The sequence below is a fragment of the Fukomys damarensis genome, unplaced genomic scaffold (genome assembly GCF_012274545.1).
Source record: "Fukomys damarensis isolate Sample0158 unplaced genomic scaffold, DMR_v1.0_HiC HiC_scaffold_8, whole genome shotgun sequence".
Lineage (NCBI taxonomy): Eukaryota > Metazoa > Chordata > Mammalia > Rodentia > Bathyergidae > Fukomys > Fukomys damarensis.
In genome coordinates this window covers 32465414-32486581 of record NW_022900920.1, presented here as the reverse complement: position 1 = coordinate 32486581, position 21168 = coordinate 32465414, and the positions used below count along the sequence as shown (strand labels likewise).

Here is a 21168-nt window from a genome sequence, read left to right as displayed (position 1 = left end):
TTTTTTGAGATAGGGTCTCACTAGGTAGTTGAGACTGACCTGGAACTCACTATGTAGCCCAGGCTGGTCTCAACTCACAGAGATCCTCCTACCTCAGCCTCCTGAATGCTGGGATTACAGGCATGCGCCCCGCTACGAACAAGCTTTTTACAAATGTTTATTAATCTCCTGCTGGGGATTTAGCTCAATGGTAATGCACATGCCTTGTAAGCACAAGGTCCTAAGTTCCATCCCTGGTACAAAAACAAAAACAAAAACAAAAACAAAAAAACCAAAAAACAAAGAATACAAAGACAACGTATAGTCAAATTTTGGAAATCTTGGGCCTCTCCTACCCCAAGTGACTCCATCCCCAGAGGCTACATTTGCTGTGAGTGGGAGGGATCAGCTGCCTCTGGGATCTTCCTGGAAACAGGTTGCTCCTCATATGAAAATGGTGCTAAATCAGAGAAATGAATATTCTTTGGTGCATCAATAGTGAAAATGCATTAGCACACCTTGTATTTAACATCCCACTCACATGCTATTGGTCTTAAAAGAAATTATATAGAAACCAATTAGAACCAAAAAAATCTCATTAAATTCCTTACAAGAGCCCACTTTGCTAGAGCATGCACAATATGAACTCCAGAGAGAAATGTATAATCGAGGCACAATTAATCAAAATCTACACAGAAAGAACAGCAAGAGACAGTTTAAGGAGAAAATCTTTCCTCAGAGTTAGAAATTCCTGAAGTTTGATCACTGAGTGCATAATTCTGTTTATTATTATTTTCTATAGTGTAACACCATATTTATAATTAGGCTGATCACATTAAAATGCAGATGCAATTCATTTAACAATCAATCTACTAGAGCTAAAAATGTATACCATGTCATTAACTGCCTGCTTAAAACCCCTCCTCAGTTCCAGTTTCAGATTATGACATACCTGCTTTAAAAGGCCAGGAGAAATGCAGCACACAGAGCAGGGATTGTTTAGTGGGAAACTAGCAGGCTGCAGAGTTTCACACTTCTCCATCCCCAAGGACCCTACTCAGAAGAGCCTTCACTGTGAACACTAAACTTACTACTAATAGAGAAAACATCTTCCTTCTCAGTTAAGTTCTCCCACCCACCTCACTCCAAAGCTTTTCAGGGCCCTTTATCTGTATGTTCTCTCTCATTTTTTAATATAAGAACTAATGCTCGCTCTGATTTTTTTTTTTTAAGTTCTTCAACTGGTAAATCTCTCTCCTGGGTGTTTGAACAAGTAGGAGGCTGGAGGGAAATCTGAACCGCATCATGGAGGTTGTTATCCCTGGCTTTTCTATAAAAGGATCTTATTTTTCTAGTCTGGCCCTGGCTGATGATTCCACACCCACAATTTTTTCTTCACAAATTCATTCTTCACAGAGAGCTTTTCAGTCCCCCCCACACCCCTCCTAGTACCAGGAATCAAACTCAGGACCTTGCACTTGCCAGGCAGGCGCTGTGCAACTGAGCTATATCCCCAGCCCATGCAGTTGATTCTTGTTAGTTAATTTTCTTGTTGCTGAGACAAAATACCTGACACCCACAAGTTAAAGGAGGGCAGGTTTATTTGGCTCACAGTTTGTGGAGGTTTCAGTTCTGAATTGTCTGGCTCCAAGGCAGGGTGGCCTGCCAGAAGGGCATCACAGAGGAGGAATACTCCATGCCAAAGCAGGGCAGGCAGAAGGCAGCAAGCAGTAAGCAAGTGACAAGCCTAGCCCTCTTTCTGTCCCTTATATTTTATCCAGGCTCAATGACCGAGAAGCACTTATACACAGGACTGGACACCCTCACCCCTACCTAGAACTATGCCAGACCAATCAGTGGACTGATTTAATAATCACACACTCTTGATCCCAGTATCATGGACTACAGATCCGGCCACCATCAAAAAGCCCCACCTGTGAGCACATGAAGCTTTGGGGAGACATCGAGACATGAGCCATAACAATTCTTAAGGGATTTTTTCAGTCTTCAAAACTACATTATATAACAGCAGCAAGCCAAAACTCAGGAGGGAAAAGATTAGCCCTAAATCATCTACCAAATCAGTGACAGTCAGGAAAAGATCAAAGCATCTGGATAAAGATTTAGAAGGCATATTTACCAAATGTGCTGATGATACAAAGCTACAGAAGATAACTGACAGTGACATCATCAGAATTAAAAAAAACACTCTGATAAGCTAAAGTGATGGGTTGAAACCAAAAAGATACATTTAATAAGGCTAAAGCAAGAATATAGGGTAGATTTTTTTTTGTGTGTGTGTGGTACCAAGGATCGAACTCGGGTCGTGGCACTTGCGAGGTAGGCCACTGAACCGCTGAGCTAAATCTCTGGCCCATATAGGGTAGTTTTAAAAGAAAAAAAAATCCACTGTAGTTATCAGAGATTTATCAAAACAGTAACTATTTAAAAGGGTAATATTTTAGATGGCTTTGCTTTAGTTTGCTCTTTGCACTTTTCTGCATTACTTTTTGTTTTTTTGTTTGTTTGAGACAGGGTCTCACTATATAGTTGAAACTGACCTGGAACTATGTAGCCAAGGCCGGTCTTGAACTCACAGCGATTCTCCTGTCTCAGCCTCCCAAGTGCTGGGATCGCAGGCGTGTGCCACCACGTCTGGCTTGCATTACTTTTCTATAAGCAGTAGATGTTAAAATGAAATACAAATCAAAACAAACAAAGCAAAATATTACTACCAACTGAACAAACAGAGGACAGGAAAATAGGTCACTTTAAGCAGATCTGAAGTTTTAATGGGCGCCAGGTTTGCTATGAATGAACACTGTAATTCAGCTAACAGATCACCTAATGCAGTTAATGGTGGCAAATAAAAGTTTACAGGAACTAGCAGTCTTATAATCTCAGCCATATCTGAAAGCGCCTCCAGGTGTCATCCACCCCAAGAAACATTTGATTGAATACAGTATCTATTCAGTATATCCTAACACTATATTTTAGAGGTAAATTAAGAAGTTAAAATGTATCCAAAGAACTGGGTAGTTCAGTGGCAGAGCACTTGCCTAGCTCTCATTAGGCCCTAGGATCAATTTCCATCACCAAAAGGTGGTGGAGGGATCCAAAGGGCAATCGTAGCATGCCAGAGATCCTTAAATCAAGTCATTTTGGAATAATTAAGGAAGAAAGTTTATTTTTTACCTATAAAAAGGCAGTACTAGCCAGGCATGGTGGTACACACCTGTGATCCCAGCACTCTGTGGGCAGAATATCACAAGTTCAAGGCCTACCTGAGGAACTTAGCAAGACATTGTCACAAAATGAGATATAAAAAAGGCTGCAGATATAGCTCATTATGAAGGCTCTGGGTTCAATCCCCAGTACCACAAAATAAAGCAGGTGATACTATGTATGTTAGCCCTCTGGAAAAGTTAACATTTAGATGACAATAAACTTTTTGGTGTTGAATCTCAAGATAGAAACAGAATCAACAGGTTCCTGTTCTAAAGCGGTAAGTTCCAACACAAGGAAAAGATTCTCATCATTTAGAAAACTAGGTGAGAGTCCATGGAAAAGAGGTCTGATTCCAGAGTCATTCTAGTGTAGACCTGAGAATCTAGTGATAAGCTCCTGTGGATAGGTCTCGTATCATTCATCATAGTCCAGTGACACCTAAAGCTGTATCTGCTGAAGACAGGTCTGCTGGATTTGCTGACAGGCCGGACAGTTCCAGCCAACAGTGATGGATTCTTCTTCTCATTACCAGCCCAATAATCAACTGCTCAAAGCTGGAATGACCAGAGGTCCAGCCTGACTTTTAAGAAAAGTATATGGTGAGGGAAAACAGGAATAAAATAAACAAACATTCACAGTTTAAAACAGGCTTTGTATTTAAGTAACAAAGCTTCTTTTACCTTTTAACTTATTTTATGAATTAACATAACAAGCCCCAAGTTCAGTAACTAAACAAGGAAATTTACAAGTCTGCTTAATAATGACAAACACCTGCCTTCCCAGGCCCTCGCACATGTAGGTAGGTTGAAATGTTGTCATCGGTAATCACAGCATTGTACTCGCCAACCCCCACAAGTGGCTTGTGCTACCTGACATGTGTGTGTGCACTCTACTGACCGTGTGTGTGGCAGTGCAGGAGGCAGAGCCAGCCATGCACTAAGCCCTCCCCAGACCATGATCTGCTGCTGGCAATAGAGTCTACACTTGAGCACTAAGCAATTGAATCATGAAAAAAAAATCATTAAAAATCACATATTATTAAACATTTACAATTTTGTGGGGCTGCGTTACTAGCCCAGATATAGGGTAGTGTGCTAGTTACCTTTCTCACTGCTGAGGAAAATACCTGACATCCACAGTTAGAGGGGAAGGCGTCTTATCTGGCTCACAGTTTGTATGAGGCTTCAGCCCAGTCAGCTAACTGCAAGGCAGGGATGGCAAAAAAGCATGGCAGAGCAGAAATGACACAGCACACACAGGCAGCAGAGGTAACAAGAGAGATTCACTGTGACTTTCTGCCTTTTATCCCATCCACACTACTGGGATGAGGGTGGCACTAAACCACTATCTCATTTGTAGCAGTTTAGTAATCACAAGCCCTTAATCCCAGCATCACATTCCAGATTCAGCTACCTCTGAGAAAGACCCACCTCACCCTCATGAGACTTTGCGGGGCACTGAAAAAGAAAACATAACAGGCAGAAAGGGCAAAGAAATGAGAACGCATTTGTGGCTAGATGTTTTATTCTTTTTTTTTTTCCCTTTCAGTGCTGGGGATAGAACCCAGGGCTGTGCCCATAGCAGACAAGTACTCTACCACGGAGCTACATTCCTATCCCAAGACTAGACTTTTTGCAAGTCATAATTAAAAGCCAGCATTTTATCAACTAATCCATTCTAAAATGTCTACATTTCTTAGCAAGAGTTCCTCTTGGGGGAAAATATCAAGTAAAAACAAAATTATTTTCTTATCTTGGAATCAATGATAAATAGGGGACAACACAGCCCTGAAGGACCAGGGATCTTCGTGCTGATGAAAGCAGCCCATCTCTAGAAATCCAGAGGCTGGGCGAGCCGTTTTGGGAAAGAGCAAAAGTGCAGAAATTACAGGATTCAGCCTCTACCTACCCCTAGGACCCTACTATGACATAATAGCAGTTCTAAGTCACTCTGGCTGTTCTCTCTGGTTCTCAATTTCTAGCCTTTAGGGACAACTGCAAAGGTAAGGAAATGGTGGCAGAAATGGAAGAATAAAAATGCTGCTCAAATCACAGGCTTCTATAGAAAGACCCCAAATCTAACTTGCTCAAGCACATGACACTGCCTGCCTTACTCATTCATAGCCCTCCCTCTCCCCTAGAATTCCGATTATCTACAGACATTAGGAAAGGGCACACATCAGATAGCTCACCTCAGAGATCCATAAAAAGTTAAAGCAAGTTTAAAATCTAAAGTTAATTTACTAAGGTGGAGATTTAGCTCAGTGGTGCCATCGCCTACCTCTCAAGTACAAGGTTCTGAGTTCAATTCCCCATTATCAAGAAAAAAAAAAAGAGAAGAAAAAGTATAAAGTTAATTTACCAAATTAGAAAATTACAGGTAGGGGTCCTATCAATTTTTTTTTTAAAACAGGGTCTCACTATCCTGTTCAGGCTGGCCTTGAATTCACTATGTAGTCCAGGCTGGCTCAAACTGACAGCAATCCTCCTGCCTCTGCCTCCTGAGTACTGGGATTATAGGCATTATGGACCACCATGCCCAGCAGGAGTCCTATCAATTACTAACAGGATAAGTACAAACCAGAAGCCTTTGATACATAAATGCATACTTATAGAAATAAGTAGTAGCGCAAGGCTGTGGACCTGAAGAAAGAGGAAAGGGGCTGGGTGTACCTCAATGGCAGAGTTTGTGCTTAGCACGCATGAGGCCTGGGTTCAATCTCTAGCATCCACATGGTGCACGACAGAGAAGTGACACTGCTTTTTGTGACATGTGGCAGTCATTTATTCTCACACTCAGGCACAAGAGCTTAACAATTCTGGAGCAAACCACAAGTCATTCATTTCTCCTCTAGTGCTCTCAGCAATTTCATCTACAACTGTCTGCTCAGGACATACCTTTTCTTTTCTCTTTCTTCCTCCTCCTCCTCTTTCTCCTCCTCTTTTCCTCGGCCTCTTGAGCCTCTTGTTTCTCCTCCTTCCTCTCTCTTTCCTTGTGGCAGTAATGGGGATCAAACCTAGAGCGACTCCAACATGCCTTTCCTTTTCTTTTCTCCTCTCCCTTCCTCTCTCCTTCACTCCTGGCAGTACTAGAGATGAACCAGGGTAAGCCCCACCACTGCAACATCCCACCACCTCCCAGCCTCTAGCTCCTTTTTTGTTTGTTGTTTTTTGTTTTATCCCAGCCTTTTTTTTTTTTTTAACTGTGATCTCTGGCCTCAGTCTCCCAGAGCGCTGGGATTACAGGCAGTATGCCAACACACTTGGCTCAAGATCCTTCTATTTCACAGTCCAATAGTTTGATTCAGGATAAAAAGTTGAGCTCAAGGTTGAGTCTTTTTTTTTTTTTGTACCAGGGATTGAACTCTGGATCTTGCGCTTGCAAGGCTGGCAGTGGAACCACTGAGCTAAAATCCCCAGCCCTAGGTTGAGTCTTTTTCTCCTAAGAGCAATGCTCCAGAAATAAACCTCACCTAAGCCAATAAAAACAGGCCATCATCTGGGCCGGGAATTAGCTCAGTGGTTCCACCACCTGCCTTACAAGCACAAGGACCCGAGTTTGATCCCTGGTACCAAAAACAAAATTAAAAAGCAAAACAAACAAACAAAAAAACAGGCCATCATCAGTGATGCCCCTATCTCACTGGAAGAAAATGAAATTCAATAGGCAAGGCATACAAGATTTATCCTCCACAAACCAATGCTGACTCCAGACAGAAAAGAGCACACTAACAGCTCCTTCAGCCATTCCACACCAAACTACTGTGTCCAAACCAAGGATTTCACCATTACTCCTGGTACTCTGGTTCCTGTACTTTTTCTTTGCTATAAAATTCAGCACATAGGCATCAAGAGCCAATGAGCTCTGACTGCTCTCACCTTGAGGATCAAGAAAAGAAATAGCTGTGGGCTATTAGCTAACCAGGAATAGAGAGCAGTATCTAAAATTCTGGGTTTAACAACTATAAGTGAGGAAAATCTCCCACAAAGAAATGTACCTATAGAAAGCCTGCCTACAGGTTTTCCCTACTATCATACAGTCCTAGCTCCAGACATGACAAAATAAACAAAACTAGAGTCCCATGTCTAATAAATCCTCACTTTCTCTGGAAAATGTAAGGATTTTTTCCTCCTTTTTAGTCTTTTATTTGCATGATAATAAAGTTTACTGAAAGGAGTGCTATGTATGTTACTTAGAGCTACACAGGACAAGTGTTTCTTTACGGCATATCACTGAAATTTAAGATAGTATCAATATGGGACTCACAAGGTCCTAAATTCAATCCCTGGTACAAAAATGAAGAAGAAGAAAAGAAAAGAAAAAGAAAACCTCTTTAACTCTGGGACAGGTGTGGTATCACACACCTGTAATTCCAGTTACTGGAGAGGCAGAGTCAAGAGGATCACTGGGGTCGAGAAGTTCAATACTGACCTATACAACACAGTGAGACTTGATTCTAGAATCATAAATCAAAAAGGAGCTGGAGACTTAGCTCAGTGGTTCCACCGCCTGCCTTACAAGCACAAGGACCTGAGTTCGATCCCCGGTACCAAAAAAAAAACAAACCCAAAAAGGAAATATTACTAGTAACTTATGTAAATAGATTACAAAGTAACACTATGAATAACTGTACACCAATAAATTAGGGAAATTTAAATGAAATGAAAAATTCCTAGGAAGGCACAAATATCAAAACTGACTCAAGGGCCAGGGATTTAGCTCAGCGGCACAGTGCTTGCCTTGTAAGCACAAGGTCCTGAGTTCGATCCCTAAGACCAAAAAAAAAAACAAAAAACAAAAAACAAAAAAAAACTGGCTTCAAGAAATAATTTGAATAGACATATAGAAAAAGACAGGATGACTGGGAAAAAAAAAAAAACAAACCTACCTTTGAAAAAGGGGCCAGGCTCTACTACTTTCTACCAAACATTTGAAGAATGAATACTAGTCCTTCACAAGTTCTTCTAAAAAGAGAATAAGAAAGAACTCATCCCATCTCATTCTATGATATCAAGTATCGTCCTGATACCAAAATCAAAGATACCACAGACAAGTACAAACTCGTATTTCTACAGTTTATAGATATTGTATATGGGTGCAGAGATTCTTTTTTTTTTGGTACCAGCAATCGAACATCGAACTCAGGACCTTGTGCTTATCACAGGAAGGTGCTGTGCCGCTGAGCTCTATATCCCTGGCCTGACGCATATATTCTTAAAAAAAAAATGAGCTAACTGAATCTAAGGACGCACAAAAATAATTACACCATGATCACATAAGATTTATCCCAGGAATGCAAGATTCATTTAGCATCTGAAAATCAATCTATGTACCACAGTACACTATACCAATAGAGTATGAAAAAAATCCATATAACTACACTGAAGATTTAGCTCAGTGGTAGAACTCTTCAGCACAAACAACCCTATCATCATCTCAACAGATGCAGAAAAGATGTGTGACAGCCAGGTGTGGAGGTGTGTGCCCAAAATCCCAGCATTCTGGGAAACTGAGGCAAGAAGATCTTGAGTTGTAGCCCAGCCTTGGCAACTTAACAACTTAGCAAGAACTTGTCTCAAAATTTGTTTTTTTTCTTTCCTTTCGCACCAGGGATTGAACTCAGGACCTTGTGCTTGTGAGGCAGGCAGTGGCATCACTAAGCAAAATCCCCAGCCCACTTGTCTCAAAAAAAAAAAAAAAAAAGTTTTAAGATGGATAGGGCTCAATGCAAAGGCCTGGGTTCAATCCCTAGTTCTGCAAAACAAACACAAATGGACAAGCAACAAAATCCAACAACCTTACATGATAAAAACAATAAAAAATGGAACAGAAGGAAACTTCCTCAACTTCATAGAGGACATCTACCAAAATTCACAGTTAAATGTTTTAAATTAAAACATAAGGAAAAACCTTAAAATCTATAGTTCTTTTTTTGGCGAGGAGGTACCGGGGGTTGAACTTGGGTCCTTGCACTTGCGAGGCAGGTAACAGCACCACTGAGCTAAATCCCTGGGCCTTATAGTTCTTCTAAACAGAACAGATTGGTTAGTATCCCTTCAGCTTCATGCATATTCATTTTGGATACATTCTTTTAACACAATAACAAGAAGAAGGTAGACTTATTACTTGAAAAAAATAAAGCCAAGGTTGCATGGTCAAGCATCTCCTCAATGGACTAGAAGTGACAGAGAACACAAACTCGGCCTACCCAAACTATTCTCCCACCAATGACACCAAGGCATAAGCTGATAGCCTAAGTTCTCATATTGCCCCTGATGTTAGCTTGTAGTAATAAAATTTTGCATCTCTAGTCCCTACTAGATACATTAAAGTGGGGACAAGAAATGAGCAAAATCAGATATGGCAAGGGCTTGCTTGTCTAAAGTAAGTCCCAGGAAAACTATGAGAACTGAGGCCAGTAACACTCCCAGACTTGTACAACCAAGATAATTTTTTCAAAAGATAACAATGATAAATACTTACATAGCACTGACTATGTGCCAGGCACTAATTTAGGCGCTTTACACATATTACTACTTAATCTCAATAATGACCCAAGTCCACTGTTCTTCTCACTTTGTTGCTGAAAAATGTAAGCAAAGGGTGGTTTGATAACATGCTCAAAGTCAGTGGTCAAAATGGGACTCAAATTCAATAATAACCTGAGTCTAGAACCCCCCCGTCCTCTCTTTGAAACAGGCTCTTACATATAGTTCAGGCTGGCCTTCAACTCCCTATGTACCCCAACTTGGCCTCAAACTTGCAGCAAGCCTCCTGCCTCAGCTTCCTGAGTGCTGGGATTACAGGTGTGTACCACAATACCTGGTTTGGGACTTCGTATTCTTTTTCTTTTTCTCTTTGGTACTGGGGATAGGACTTTGTATTCTAAAGTCACTCTCACCTAAAATCATAGCATCCTCAAATCTTACTATTTCCTTACAAATATGTGACTCTCTCCTAAACCAAGACTTCTTCACTGTAGTGTAGCTTACCAAGCCTAGCTATGACCTAATGCAAAACTTCCCTTTGTAGCACAAAGACAAGCTAGGGCAAAACAGATGGTTAACCAAATGGCACTCGGCCCTTGAGTTTTGTTTCTAGTTATAGTGTTGAGAGATGAGGGAACAGTGACTTTTAGATAATAAGTAACACTCCCAGTCACTAAATGCAGTGCTTTTCATTCTCTCTAACAGTAGATCCGTGGGATCTAATGAAAGAAGAGTCCTACTGATAAACTCTAAGGCAAGCAGTAATCTAAGTCTACCATCCACCTTAACAATGCAGATAACTAGGTTATGTTCAAGGGTATACAAGGGTAGTCAATCAGCTTAATGCCTTTGCTCTGTCTTTAATCACTTCAGTTTAATGTAGGCTGTAATCCTAGCACTCCGGAAGGCTGAGGGAGAAGGATCACAAGTTCAAGTCCCAGAATGGGCAAACTTAGTGACTTAGCAAAACCCTGTCTCAAAGATAAATAAGATAGAGACGTGTCTCAGTGGCACCACACTTGCCTAGCACGTTCAAGGTCCTGGGCTTCATCCCTGGCATAGACATAAACAAATACAACTGAAGATGTAGATCAATGCTAAGGCCATGGGTTGTTCAACCACAAGTAGTACCACAGGAAAAAGATTACTTGGTCCATATTTACATCTCACTAGACTAAGTTACATCCTTCTGCTGAAGTGCGTGGGCATCAAAGTTCTCCCCCTCCCCATTCATCCATACTCATTTTGATAGGATTAAGAGTGGCTATGAGGCAAATATAGTCCAAGCAGGTACGTAGATAAGGGAAGTGGGGGAGACCTTGGCCAAATAAGACTCCACATTCCCTTTCCCAACCCTAATTCTGTTGTCATCAACAGTGATTACTATCTGAAGGCTTCTTTTCTGTGACATTCAAAATCCAATATATGCCTGTTTTGAAGGGTGTTATGCTCAATGGACTCACTTATCTAGAAAGCTCAAAATATGCAGAAAGCTATTTTTGTTCTTTAGCCTCCGCACAGTGTACACTTATAGCTAGCTTGCTTGCTTGCTTTTTTAGGGTGGAGAGAAATAACTTAAAAGTAGCAGAAAGAGTGCTTAGGACCACCTGAGCATTTGAACCAAAAGGCCATGGAGTAAACGGAGACTGGAAGCAAACTCGCTACATGAGCTATTAAGAGACTTAAACAGAAACACACTAAATTATCATTCCCAACCACAAGCTTGTAACCACAGAAATATCTAAAAAGTCATTCTGAATGAAAAACTAAATTTCACCCTAAAAAATTCCAAATAAAGGGAAGAGTACATTATCATAGAGTTAAAACTTTATCCACTTTAAGAAAATTAAAGATCAGGAGAAAAACCTATTTGTAGTGATTCGGCTACTATTTCTTTCCATGAGCAGTCAGAGAATAGGATTTTGAAATTGGTGCTAATAAAATGCTCATTAAGTGAAAAGCATTAAGGTATTAACTTGGAAAGATTCTTTAAGAGCCTCAAATTACTTACCTTGAAAGTCATCTAGTTAGATGAAGGTCAGATTTTAGTCTAACATTATTTTTGACTAATTAGGTTAATAATCAGATATTTTCCTAAAGCACAAGACCTCACTAGGCTAGCCTGCTAACTGATAGCAGGAAATGTTTACCATGAACGTTATCTAGCAAAGTTTCCCACTGTCTCCCTTCCAGCCCTGCAATGAACTCTCAAAGTTTTCTTCCTTTGTGGATTAGATCTATGGAGGTAGCTAAACCAACTATTATACCAAAAAAATTGGAACCTTAAAGGTAAGAGTATATCTTATTTTTCTTATAGCAAAAAACTAGAACAACTCTCCTATGCTGAGGAAAAAATAGGCTGCTTGCTAACGACATCAGGTATTCCAATAAAAATAGTTTCTAAGCATGTGCATTTTAAAATCTCACAAAAGGATCACACAGGGAGAGAAGGAAATTGTTTAAACACAAATAACTTTGACAATTAAAGAACTAGCATGACTAAGCCATGAAATACAAATGAAAAGCAGAGAGACTGACACTTGAACAATTTAAGCCTGTAGCACATGTAAATACTTTTAATTTCCACTGTCAGGACCTGAATTCCAAAGAACAGGGAGATCTGCAGCCTTCTCGTCCTTCCCCTGCTGAGGAGGCACCTGCAGGTGGTCATCTGATGCACTGCTTCCTAGCTGACCCTCAAGACAGAGCTGCTGCTCACCAGCAGACCAGCCAGGGAGGCCTCCCAAATGCCGCATGTCTGGAAGTTTCACCTGTGCCTCAGTCCCTTCCAGTGGCTGTCAGAGAATATACCATAAAGAGAGGTGAAAAGTACTTGGTCCCTTTGACTTAGAAATCCTTTCCAGGTATGGGGATAGCATAAACAACCTTTATAAACTGCAGAAATAAGCTATGCACAATATCACAATTTTCCTAAGGCTTTACATATTCTCTCCTTGATAATCAACTTGGTCAACAATAGCTAAATATCCCACAGCATCCATGGGAGATGCCAAGGTCAGATTTCCAGGGATGGGCTCCTATTTTCTGGAACCCAGAGTTAGTACATGTTATAGATCTACAATGCAAGCTTTTAAAGAAAGGCAAATGGTCACACAGCTACACTCATTGCAGGGCTCACAAAGTGCAGACTGCTCAGACATCCACTTGCCATCCTCTGTTAAGAAAACCCTGACATTCCTGACTGGCCTCATCCAACACCACCAAGGCCCACCTGTGAGGAAAAGTACAGCATCCTTTCAGGTCAAAGTAACAACTTTTAACAGAAGGGAAAAATGAAGAAGAGCTTCGGAAAGGCAAAGGAAAGCTCAAAATGCTAAACCTAAAAAAGTATGGCAATTCTTCAAAAAATTAAAACCAGAATTACCATATGACCCAGAAACTCCCCCTCTGGGTACATGCCTGAAAGAAGTGAAAGTAGACAAAGCATTGCAAGAAGATTCTAGTTCAGCTCAGTCTGAGCAACTTAAACTTAGACCCTGTCTCAAAAAAAATAAAAATCTCAGGAGCCCATGTAGAAGCAACTCAACTGTCTCCTGGCAGATGAAAAGATAAACAAAATGTGGTGTATATATAAAATTACAGGATGCAGCTTAATACGAAGGCAATTTTTTTTTGTTTGGCCAGTACTAGGGACTTAACCCAGGGACTTCACACTGAGTTACATCCCTAGCGTTTATTTATTTATTCATTCATTCAAACAGGGTCTCACTAAGTTGCCCATGTGAAAATTGAACTTGTAGTCCTCCTGCCACAGCCCCCAAAGCTTGTGGATTACAAGTGTGTGCCACATTCCCCAGGAAGGAAGGGAATTCTGATATATGCTACAAGATGAATGAACCTTGAAGACATTACGCTAAGTGAAATGACCAGAACTTTATATCTTAATAAGACCTTTGCTATATATTATATTGAATGCTTTTATAACAGCTAACCTGTGAATATTTATCACCATTAATCTCATTTTATAGATGGGAGAAAGAGATCCAGAAGAGCTGAGCAATTTGCTCAAGATCACATAATGAAATGGTAGAGACAAAAATTTAAAATCTTTTTTAACTCAGATTTGCGCTTCTCTCAGTACATCATGCCAATCTTTTTGCTAACCAGTGGGGTAGCCTTTGCTGTAACCTACTGAAGGAGGAACCATGGTACAGAGAAAGAGCTCTGGGCTTTGCCACACAGTTGTGGGATCCTCCTGAATTCAGTGTATCTTTTGTTGTTGTTGTTTGTTTTTTGAGACAGGGTCTCACTATGTAGTTGAGAATGACCTGGAACTCACTATGTAGCCCAGGCTGGTCTCGAACTCACAGCGATCCTCTTGCCACAGAGATCCTCCTGCCTCAGCCTCCTGAGTGCTGGGATTACAGGCATACATCACCACACCCGGCTAATTCACTGTATCTTTAAAATTCAGTTTCCCAAGTTTGATCCCCTGTACTGGAAAAAAAAAAAAAAAAGATTCAATTCCCTTGGGGGTAAAAAGCCTATTTTAAGAAGTAAAAGAAAAAAAATCAAGCATAATACACTGTATAGTGTTTGAAGATTAAAAGTAGAATATGACAAAGCAGCATAAAGTCTGGCACTGTGTAAGTTAAAAGATGTCAGAAAGGAACAAAAGGTAAACTTCTGTGCTTTAACATCACCAGTATTCTTTCCTGATCTGGACTTAGTGTGGTAAGATGCAAACACAGTTTTCCAGTAACTGAGAAAACAGAACTGGTCTCTTCTACTTTGGGCATACACTCTAATTCATTAACAAAAGTGAAAATGATGGGTTACTCTCTGTAGCAAGCTCATCAGAGAAGTTTGAGAAATGAAAATGAAAGTAAAAGCTTGACAGAAGGCTTTCAGAGAGAAGGAAGAGGTCCACATTACAGGCATCTTTCCAAGGCTAAGCCCAGTTCTTTCTTGGTTACTCAGAGAAGAGAAAGGCCAAAAGCTCAAATCAGGTGCTTGTTGGCCCTTGGGAAGAGTGAGGACAGCATCCAAGCCAGAAGCCACTTAAAGGAAGAGTATCAAAGGAAGAGATAAAGCAGGCACAGAGGGATGTGGTCAAGAAACAGGCCCCAGCTGAACAGGAGCCGCGAGCAGTGTCTCCGTAAATACATGAATAAATAAACACGGCAGAAATGACACCCACACGCACTTCATGCTCCAGCCTAGAACCTGCGCTCCTTCAAACACCTACATTTGTCATTCTGCCCTTGGGTCACAAAGAGATATTTTGCAGCAAAAGAGTTTGTAATTCTCAATTCTTGCAGAAATTCACTTATCATAAAGCCTCACCACAGTATCTGGATTATTTGCTGTGCACAGATAGGCATTTATTTGTGAAATTCATAAAATTGTGTTTGCTACAAAATGTCTCCGGGGACAGGCAAGGTGGGCCAGCCTTCACAACAATCTTGTTAGCACATCTCACTCCATGCTCCTTCACCCCAGCCCTCCCAACACACACATTTCACACTTTGCCTCTTGTTCCCACATGTGCCAAACACTGCAGTAAATCACTGCCGAGGCAGGAAATTTTGCCTTTAAAAGGAAGAGAAAGAAACGGGAAAAAAATACCTACAGAAACACACATCACATCCCAGCTCTTTTACACATTCGAATCTATACCAAGTTGTAAATGTACATCACTGTTACGAGAATGTCTGGCAAAGCTTACATCTGGAGCTAAATCAAATTCTCCATCTGTTGGGTTTGCCTCTTTTACTCAATGTTAATTTTTTCAACTGTTTACAAAACCAATTTAATAACTGTTGAGAAAATGGAAAATCACAGACAAAAAGGAAGCAAAAAATGAAAGGAAAGTCATACTTAGGTTTCGCAGTACTGAAGTCCCCTCCTGATTCCCTGAGAGCTCACTGCAGTGAGTATACTAGCAGTGCTTCCTCAAGACTGACCAGCCCCATGGCTGACACACGAGATGCCTGTAACTGTAGATCTTTCCTAAGTAACCCATGATGGCTTAGGCCCATGGACTCCACCTGCTTTTGTTTACCACAAACAGAAAAGGCCATGAGTAAAAATGTCAGAGCTCTAAATTCCCATGAGTCATACATGAAAGTTGCCAACAGCAGAAGAAATCCTCAGAGAAAAGCCTTCTGATAGCTTATACACAGAAAATATGCTGGCAGCTATTATGCCTGAAAACTCTTGGTAGAAGATTCACAGGACAGCCAGCACTCTGAGCTATTTTAATATGGCAAAATGAAAGCCCTGTGTATTCCTGCTTTTCTTGATCCAGTACAACAATTTCTTCCACTCCTACAGACATCAGGGCTTAAAACAATAGTGCTGTTCAGTGCATCCTACTTGGAAAGGTACAGTATAACTAAGGATGAGCCATGAAACTCCGAAAGAGAGAAATTTTCATTCCTTACCTGATATTAACCAATGCATGGGTCACCTTGCTAGCTGCTTCCTTCCACTGGCCCGCATTGGTAGAAAGCCTCAGGACTGTACAGAAGGAAAGAATATAGATCTGTCAAAATCCTCACAGAAAACACAAATATGGGCTGGGGATTTAGCTCAGTGGTGCCACTGCCTGCCTCACAGGACAAGGTCCCAAGTTCAATCCCTGGTCCCCCCAAAAAAGAAAACACAAATATGAAGAATAAAGACACATCTGAGAATAGTACTATTAGAATAACCAAACAACAGCCATAACAATCTCATTTAAAAACATCCTCAGCTTAAAGAAAAATATAAGGGTTTATAAAACTCATTCAATAATTTTCTCTGGGAATTTTTTTCTCTAATTTCTTACTTTCTATCAAAATACTTCACTTGGAGGTAATTTGGCCTTGGGGCCCTTCCAACAGCTCTTGCCCACACCATGCTAGTAGGGTTCCAATACTTAGTTTTTAACATTCATTTAAAAGTTACAACAGGGTAGGAATGTGAGGGAGGCTTGTGTGTTGTATTTATCATTTCCCTCATGGACAGGCCTAAATTAGTGGAACTGAATGGCTAAGTCAATGTCCCTTCCTGCTGTGCATATATCTTTCTGCACCTAAAGGGGTGAACTCAGACAAACAGGACAAATAACCTTTCCAGTTAGACAATGATCATGTTTCAATCGAGGACTGATCTGTTATTGCTCCTCTGACTTAACTGTGTGACCTGCAAAATGAATTAACAGGAAAACCTTTCTCTGTCTGACCAAATTCTATCTCTTTTCCAAACTTACCCACGGGGAGAGATGATAAAAATACAAAAAGGGATACATCCTCCATGAGCTACAATCTCCAGAGCCACATATTAAAGTAACTATGCAACAAGTCCTGGAAGTATATGCTCATGATCCTACCTCTGGGAGGCTGAAGCAGGAGGATCATAAAAATTCAAGTCCAGCAGGACAACTTAGTGACTTAACAAGACTCCCTCAAAATAAAATACAAAAAGGGATGAGGATGTAGCTCAATATGAAAGCCCTGGGTCCAATCCCCAGTACTGAAGAAAAATTGTGTTATTTAGAAAAGAGCCAAATAAAGCACAAGTGCTCCTTAAAAAAGCAAGTCCTTGCTGGTCACTTCAAGTGTACGTTTTTAATGAATGGCCAGTTAATAAGAGGTGACTATGTGGAGAATTTACTAGGTATGTAATAGGTGCACTAGACACAGGTTATATGTAACATAACATACAGATGAGAAAACTACTTGTCTTAGAGAACACAAGCAATTGACTGAAGTCATTTGCTCAAGTGCTAAGTGACAGAGCAGTAATCTGAACCTGGAGGGAACCCCAAGAACTTGTACTTAGGCAGAGAAGTGAGTAAAGAGCATGATCGTTGAAGCCCGCTGTCAGGGATCAGGTGCAGCCCTTGCCACGTACTGGAGAATAATAGCAATACCTATAGGACATGATCACTGTGAGAATTAAATGAGTTAATATACACAGTACTCTTGTGGCTAGTGTCCACCACTAAGGTTAATTTTAATAGCATGCCTCCTGAATGAATGAATGAACAAGTTATTCCCAGAGGAAGGAAACAGGGCCTAACATTAAAAAATGTATGGGCCAGGGATTTAGCTCAGTGGCACCACGCCTGCCTCACAAGTGCACGGTCATGATCCCCAGTACCAGGAAAAAAAAAAAAAAAAAAAAAAAAAAAAAAAAAAAAAAGAAAAAGAAAGAAAAGAAATGAGTGACAGTTTGCACAGGAACTTCACCTCTGAGTACCAATGCCATCTGCTCCCGACCCTCAACTCCCAAGTAAGCACAGCAGCAGCAGCATTTCTATCAGGAGGAGGGCCCACAGCTGTGACAAGGAAACAAAACTCATTTGGCAGATCTGTGTTTGTTCTAGCAATGCCTCCGTTTTATAAATACATGTGGTTTTATGACAGAGAAGACAAGATGGAAGCCTTGGTAAAAACAAACCATTAGAATGCTGCTTTTTCTAATTTACAAGACTAGTGCAGGAGATGCAGGATGGTTCCAAGTTAGAGCTCTGCAGCACAAAATCAGGCTTACTGACTGTGTATGCAAATTTACTCATGTAATAAAGAAAACAATTTCAGCAGGTCAGACGTGTCTTTTTTAAATCAATTATTTAGATGCGTTGGTTTTTTACTGGATCCTCTACTAGACCATTAGTTCTCTAATGATAGGGACCTAAATATTTATAGGACTGGTCTGAATTTCCTCTCCTCATGTTTTCAGAGAGGTTCTTCAATCGGTTCATGGATCATTTCTCCAAAACATCCTGTCAGCTCTGTCCTCAGTAACTGGACCCAGATGACCTCATCAATGCATTTCCTTTGGAAACAACATTGGTGTTTGTTTTTTTTTTGGTACTGAGGCTTGAACTCAGGTCCTTGTGCTTTTGAGGCTAGCAGTGGCACCACTGAGCTAAATCCCTGGTCCCAATACTGGTTTCTTTAGATTCTTTTCTAAACTATCAAATTTAAACACAAAGTTATTTCAAAATACCCTATATGCCTTAAACTAAAGCAATCACTTATATATGAAATTATGGTGCACAAAATAACATTCTACGCAGTCATTAAAAGAGACTTAAGTACAAAAATGTGTAATATGCAGGTTACAAAAACAAACTAGAAGGGTGTATCATGATCACAACTATGTGAACTATGCATACCTCTGGGCCAAAATACAACAATGAAAATAATGGTAGCGCTAGCAAGTGAGGGTTTATAAGGCTTAAAAGTTTTTACTCAAGCCTTTTCTTTAGTATTACTAATTATCTTTTTTTTTAAATGATAAACAGCTCAAAACATATCACATATGGTTCAGAGTAGCTTCTGTGAAGGTTCCTTCTGTATCATAGACTTACTGCAGTAAAATGTCACAGGAACATCACAGGTGTGCCTCACCTGTGTGGAGACATCTCCCTGTTTCATCCACGATGAGCTAACAAAGCACACTTTACCATCCTCTTTTAAACAATATAAAACAATGGTTACCAGACGGACAACAAGCAGTTTAGTGCTGTAATCCCCAGAAGAAGGGAAAAAAATTCAAGATGCAACTATGGTTACCCTAGCTTACTGAGTGAAGGAGTCTTGAGGCTGCAGGGCTGGGAGGAAGAATCTGAACAAAATGTCTGGCCAAGTTGAAGACACAGAGATCAGCTTTGTAGAGTACAAGGCACCTAGAAGGAACAGGGCCCGGGGCTGGCAGGGAGAAGGCTGAGAGCTCCAGGGATCTGCAGAGGGGTTCCCTTCTCCTGCTGAGCACTGACCTATGCATAAAGCAAAGGAAACTACCAATGCTGAGGGCAAAGAACCACTAGAAAGGAGGAACTGAGGAGCTCAAGGGGCTCTGCTAAGAAAACAGTTTATGTTCCACCAGAAGAGTAGAAAGACCTGGGGTATCAGGGAGATGCTACATATGGGTACTGTGCTATAATGGGACCATAGTAGCCAACAGTAAAAGTTGCTCTTGACCTGCCCTCAACCCTTAAGAGCACCTAGAAAAGATCAAACTGATTCCACATAATATTACCACATGTCAGAACAATGTTCAACCTCATATACAGGAACATCACAAAAATCCAGCATTCACACCCCAAAAAACACAATGTCTTTGACCCATAAGCAGAAGAAAAATCAAGCGACAGAAACAGACCAGTGGTTGCTGGGAATTAGAGGTGGGCAGAGGAGGTAACTTCAGAAGAGCACAAGAATTTTGGGGATGATAAAACTCACAGGTCAAAACTCAGAACTGTACATTCAAAAAGATGAATTTTATTGTATATGTAAATTATGACTCAAAAAACTTCACCAAAAAAAAAAAACACCTGTTTTTCTCAGCCAGGCATAGTGGTTCTTGCCTACAATCGCAGCATCATGGGCAGCTGAGGCAGAAGGCTGACAAGTTCAAGCCAACCCTAGGCAACTTAGTGACCCAGTGAGACCCTGTCTCAAAACTAAAAGGACTGAGGATGTCACTCAAGTGTAAAGACCCTGGGTTCAATCCCCAGTGAAGCAAAACAAACAAACTCAACAACCTGAACCCGTGTCTCAAAAATAAAAAGGGGTGGATGGGGATACAGCTAATTGAGGAGGCTCTGGGCTCAATCCTTATTACTGCAAAAAGGGGAGAGAGCTGGGTGTGGTGGCACACACCTGCAATCCCAGCACTAAGGAGGCTGAGGCATGTGAGTTCAAAGCCAGCCTGGACTTCATAGTGAGTTCAAAGTCATTCTAGCCAGATAGGGAGACCCCATTTCAAAAAGCAAACAAACAAAATAATAATAATAAATATTTTAAAAAGAAAAATGCGTTTGATGTGACAATTGAAACTTGTTATGAGGAGAACTGACCTGATACTAAAACTGTTATTCTGAATGAGAAAGTGAAGAAACAGGAAAAGACCTGATGATGTCACTCTAGAATTGTTCTTCCTTAGAGTTCTTTTTTTTTTTGAGACAGGGTCTCACTGTGTAGTTGAGACTGCCCTGGAACTCACTATGTGACCCAGGCTGGTCTCGAACTCACAGAGATCCTCCTGCCTCAGCCTCCCAAGTGCTGGGATTACAGGTGTGCGCCACCATGCCCGGCTTTCCTTAGAGTTCTTTAAAGTGTACTAAGTCTCCTATTGCTTAAGAGTTTAAATCAGTTTTCTGATATTGAGTTGAAAACATCTTATTAATACAAGGCCCTGCTCTCACCATCTAAGGCATCGTAGCAGCAAAGTTATAAACAGTTCTATCAAAGTTCTCCTCCAGTACTCCAAACACTAAAGTCTCTTAGAAACATTTATTTTACCCTCAGTCAAACCTTTTATTCTTTTTTTTTGGTACCTGTTCCAGTTCCCTCTTTTTTTTTCATTATGCAGGAGTCCCTAGCAGAAGCTCAGGGTTTTTTTTTTTTGGTACCGGGGATCGAAGTAGGGTCCTTGTACTTGCGAGGCAGACGACAGAACCACTGAGCCAAATCTCCAGCCCAGAAGCTGAGGTTTTTATGAACATTCTCTTAAC

At 40.7% G+C, this 21168-nt stretch overlaps 1 protein-coding gene across 4 annotated transcripts in view; it reads right to left on the bottom strand.

The window, feature by feature from the left end:
* The window catches only part of Armh3 (armadillo like helical domain containing 3), a 164297-nt gene that overhangs the window by 70163 nt on the left and 72966 nt on the right, over positions 1-21168 (bottom strand). For 3 of the 4 annotated variants that reach the window (XM_010626395.3, XM_010626396.3, XM_010626397.3), the window contains one exon: positions 16103-16178. In XM_010626395.3, coding sequence (XP_010624697.1) covers positions 16103-16178 — 76 coding nt within the window. Of the gene's footprint in view, positions 1-3945; positions 4409-16102; positions 16179-21168 lie in introns of those variants that run through there. The other variant, XM_010626398.3, reaches the window with a different exon arrangement.